Source organism: Palaemon carinicauda, chromosome 8 (assembly GCF_036898095.1).
Source record: "Palaemon carinicauda isolate YSFRI2023 chromosome 8, ASM3689809v2, whole genome shotgun sequence".
Classification (NCBI taxonomy): domain Eukaryota; kingdom Metazoa; phylum Arthropoda; class Malacostraca; order Decapoda; family Palaemonidae; genus Palaemon; species Palaemon carinicauda.
This window is the reverse complement of record NC_090732.1, coordinates 137,872,481-137,877,480: the sequence shown is the minus strand read 5'-3', so window position 1 is coordinate 137,877,480 and position 5,000 is coordinate 137,872,481. Positions and strand designations below refer to the sequence as shown.

At 41.1% G+C, this 5,000-nt stretch overlaps 2 protein-coding genes across 3 annotated transcripts in view; one reads left to right on the top strand and one right to left on the bottom strand.

The window, feature by feature from the left end:
• The window catches only part of LOC137645965 (dynein intermediate chain 2, ciliary-like), a 469,865-nt gene that overhangs the window by 271,684 nt on the left and 193,181 nt on the right, over window positions 1-5,000 (bottom strand). The gene's annotated exons all lie outside the window — the stretch shown is intronic.
• LOC137645468 (cylicin-2-like) overlaps window positions 4,525-5,000 on the top strand; it is a 7,778-nt gene continuing 7,302 nt past the window's right edge. Inside the window, exon 1 of the mRNA XM_068378272.1 lies at window positions 4,525-4,579. Coding sequence (XP_068234373.1) covers window positions 4,525-4,579 — 55 coding nt within the window. The remainder of the gene's footprint in view (window positions 4,580-5,000) is intronic.

Genomic DNA, 5,000 nt, shown 5'->3' with positions numbered 1-5,000 from the left:
TACTGATGGGACGGCGGGGCTCGCCCGCTCCTGCTACTACGGTGGGGCTCCCCTGTTACCACTGCTACGCCGGGATTCCCCCGCTCCCGCTGGCACGGTGGAGCTCCAAAGCTAATGCTGGCACAGCGGGGTTGCTCCGTTCCCGCTGGCACGGCAGTGCTCCCCCGTTCCCGCTGGCACAGCAGGGCTCTCCTGTTCCCGCTGGCACGACTGTGCTCCCCTATTCTTGCTGGCACGGCATGGTGCGGCTCCCCCGTTCCCGCTGGCTCGGTGCGGCTCCCCCGTTCCCGCTAGCTTGGCGCGGTTCCTCCGTTCCCGCTGGCTCAGCGCGGCTCCTCCGTTCCCGCTGGTTCGGCGCGGCTCCCCCATTCCATCTGGCATGGCCCGGTTCCCCCGTTACCACTGGAACGGTGCGGCTCCCCAGTTACCGCTGGCACGGCGCAGCTCCCACTGGCACAGCGGGGCTCCCCTGTTCCTGCTGGCACGACGGGTCTCTCCCGTTCCCGCTGGCACGATGGGTCTCTCCCGTTCCCTCTGTCATGACGAGTCTCTCCCGTTCCTGGTGGCATAGCATGGCTTCTCCATCCCTGCTGGCATGGTGTGGTACCCCCCTTTCCTGCTGGCACGGTGGGGCTTCCCCGTTCACGTAGGCATGGCGGGGCTCCCCCGTTCCCGCTGATACGGCGGGGCTCCCCTGTTCCCTCTGGCATGGCGGGGCTCCCACGTTCCTGCTGGCATGGCTCAGCTCCCCAGTTCCCACTAGCACGGCACAGCCTCCCCCAATCCCACTGGCACAGCGGGGCTCCCAGGCACGGCTCCCCCGTTCACATTGCCAGGGCAGGGCTCCTCTGTTCCCACTGATACAGAGCAGAGCCTCCATTCCTGCGGCCACGGCGTGGCTCCCCCATTCCCGCTGGCAAGGCCGCTACTCCGTAACCGGTGGTACGGAGCGGCTCCCCTATTCTCACATGAAAAACCTACAAAATACTGTAATTATATATATATCCATATGTTGGGTTGGTTTGCTTTGAGCGATCAAACCAAAATCTCCCACTATCACCAATACGAACTAGCCAGCATGGTGATAAAAACTGTCGAAACCGCAGACATGAATTGACATGTCCGAGGCCTTTGACCTGCAGTGGAATAGAAACGGCTGCATTTGTTTTTGTTGCCGTTTTCTCCAGGCATTGATTCTCCCAAGGATAAATATGTCAGAGACAGAGATTTCAAGTTACAATGGGTTGATAAAACTTTGAATTGCTTTTAATGTTCGTTGCACCTGTTTCACAGGTGTAAAAAGTACCATGAGTATGATATGCCTTTTGTATTTTTTCTGGCTCAATCCATATCAGAGGGAAGTTTTTCATGCAAAAACCTAGATCAAATGTTGTAATTGTGTAATCTTGTCCTACTTCAGATGATGCCTCTTGACTACACCTCAACCATTCTTGAATTGTCTTGACGTCCATAATTACTGCATTAATCATTGGATGATACCCAATAGTTGTGGTACAGATTGGAGAATTGCAAGTACTAGACACAGATCCCGATATAACAGGAATAAATTTATCTCCAAAGTGTATATGACAAGCAATACCCTAAAAAAAATCAGAATCTTGATGCTGTAATTTTCAGCACAGTTTGAGGGTTCAGTGAGGGTTGGTTTTAACCGTTTTCTCTGGTAGCACAGTGCAAACTCTTAAGCTGGAGTTTTTTTTTAATCTTTTCTGCTTTTTCTTTGGTTGGATATCAGGAATGGGTTCAGATATATAAGGGACTGATTTCAAGGTATCATCTTTACAGAATCGAGAATCTTGCATGTAGATCCCAACTGTGCTGTGAACTGATCCAACTCCATAAACATCAGACACCAGCTGATCGAAGTTACTTACGGCTGATCTTTAACCATATCACTGTTACAGATTACTGAAACACTTTCAAACATGGATTTGCTAGGACAGTTTCCAATTCAAGAGAATAGGTATTGGACTCACAATGACCTAGTGTGTTTAGGAGCGTAGTTAAATGTTTATATATGAAGAGATGGCAGTGTCATACATAGGATATGCTTTTTCAACTTCCTCTGTTCACCTGTTGCTACTTTACATATATCTTGACTAACTGATAGTAGTAATATTCTTTCTCGATCAGCTGGGTCCTTCTTACCACAAATTAGTGTAAACAGATTGTAAAACATAAGCAGGAATTTCCTCTGGTGGATAAGGAACGTCACTAGATTTGATGGGCCATAGAAATGTCTTGGTTTCGTTGAAGGCATTGAGTAATCTAGTGTGAAGCTCAGGACTAACTTCTTTGATCCAGTCATTACCTCTGAAATCATAAGCAGAATTTTTTTTTTCAGTGACCCTAGAGATTTACAAAATATCAGGGTGTTTTTATATGGGGGTGATGAGAAGTCGATGTTGTCCTTCAGGTCAGAACAGTGTTCAATCTTGAACCTGAGATTGACTAGTTATTTCACAAGCTTGATCATTATTGTTACTGTTGTATAGATTATCATTATACACACTTCTAAATGACAAAGTTTTACAACCTGACCTTTTAAATAACTTTATAAAATCATACAAGTGCAAAAATGCTTTCTCTGTAAATCTTTTCTTGTCTGATGCTTCCTAAGTTTCTGTAATGGTGTAACACTACTGATGTATTCGTATCACTAAATATTGCTTGGGTCAGTACTTGTGAAATTGGGCCTCCCTTGCGAAAAGATCTAGTCCTCTTATTTTGCAAAGAAAATTTTCATCATTTAGCTCAATTTTTTGCAAGCTATGTTTATTACCCGAGACCTTCTTTTCCTTGTCACTTTTGCAAAATATACAGTATTTACCAAACATCCCTATATATAATCTTTTTGTTGGCGCTGTCGGCTTGTTCATTTGCATTCACCATTTATTTTTATGCTTGACAATGTGCCGCGACCAATTCGAAAAAACTCTCGTTGGCAATTTTCATGATAAACACGTAAATAAAAACATTAACAAATGAGAAAATAATTAATATTAACTTCTAACTATATATGAATAAATACCTTTAAATTTTCTATAAAAAAATAAATGCACTTTATTCTTTATCATACGTTTGGATATTGTCAGGAGAAAGGACCATCACTTAATTATTTGGATTTATCAGTTTGAAACGGATAGAGAAGTTTTGGTATTCATTTCAATATAACGTAAACTTTAGGCATGAGAAATGTCAACATAGGCTCAAATGAAAACGTATGTAACAAGGAAGTATTTATAATGTAATATGTAATTATAAACGAGTTATTTTTTCCCAAAGAGGACTTCATTTGCAAAGAGAAATATATTAAAATTAAAGATTTTTTTTTCGGTTTGTCGGTGTACATTTAGTATTACTTTAAAAATATATATTATACTATTGTAATTTTTACTCTTTACATATGTTTCTTGATATATTGCAACAGTCTCAGCAAAGTTTCATGAAAGACTGAATATTTTTTGACCGCCCATATAAGGCTTCAAGTAGATTTATGTGAGGTGGAGTTGAGCGTAATGTGAAACCGGGAGGGGGGAGGGGGGGGGGGTGTTTGGTCCCCTATGTGAGAACAGCCCCGAGTTAAGGGTGGTCGCAATGTTCTTGACATAGCCCAAGACATAAGTTTTTCAGGACACGAGCTAAAAAAAAAGTTAGCAGAAAACATCCTGAGGGGTGGTCCTATCATCCGGCCTATACTCCACAAGAGAGATTAGTTCACCAAACTTTCAACTGGGTTCCACAAGGAACTAGAAGAGTTCGAAGGCCCAGGCATACATGAAAGGGGACTATGAAGCGTGAAGTAGATGATGAGTGGAGAAATATTGATTTAAAAGCTCAAGATAGAGACGACTGGCGAAATCTAACCGAGGCCCTTTGAGTCAATAGGCGTAGGAGGAAGAGATGATGATGATGATGATGATGATATATATATATATATATATATATATATATATATATATATATATATATATATATATATACATATGCATATATATATATATATATATATATATATGTATATATATATATATATATATATATATATATATATATATATATATATATGTATATATATATATATACATATATATATATATATATATATATATATATATATATATATATATATATATATATATCTTCCCACTTTATTCAAATATAACAGTAATTATCAGGTATATATACATACACAAACACACATGATATATATATATATATATATATATATATATATATATATATATATATATATATATATATATATATATATATATATAATATGCGTGTGTACCATTTATAAATAAATTCAATATATCTAACGCCAATTACCTAGCTTGATTTATCATTCCAGCACTTGTTTTAAATTTATCATGTGGGGCAAAGGATCAGGATATATTTACACTCCAATCAAAATTTCCACACAAGATCATTTCATTCACATTAAGGAAGCACTGAGCTTAATCAAGCGACATAATGTACTTGACCTAAACGTATTACACAATGAAAACGTTGACATTTAGCCGTCGAATTAAAAGTCCCGGGTGTGGCCTGATCGGTAACGTCTCTGCCTGGTGATTGCCAGTCGGGGGTTCGAGTCCCGCTCAGACTCGTTAATGCCATTAGTGTCTGCAACCTTACCATCCTTGTGAGCTAAGGTTGGGGGATTTGGGGAGCCTATAGGTCTATCTGCTGAGTCATCAGCAGCCACTGCCTGGCCCTCCCTGGTCCTAGCTTGGGTGGAGAGGAGGCTTGGGCGCTGATCAGATAATATATGGTCAGTCTCTAGGGCATTGTCCTGATTGCTAGGGCAATGTCACTGTCCCTTGCCTCTGCCATTCATGGGCGACCTTTGAACCTTAAACATTGGCAGATACAATGATATATCGTATCAATTTTTGTTCCACAGGGAACTCTTCAAAAGCCAAGATTGTGAACAAAACAATTATTCACTCTCATTCTATCAACCAGCATTGAGT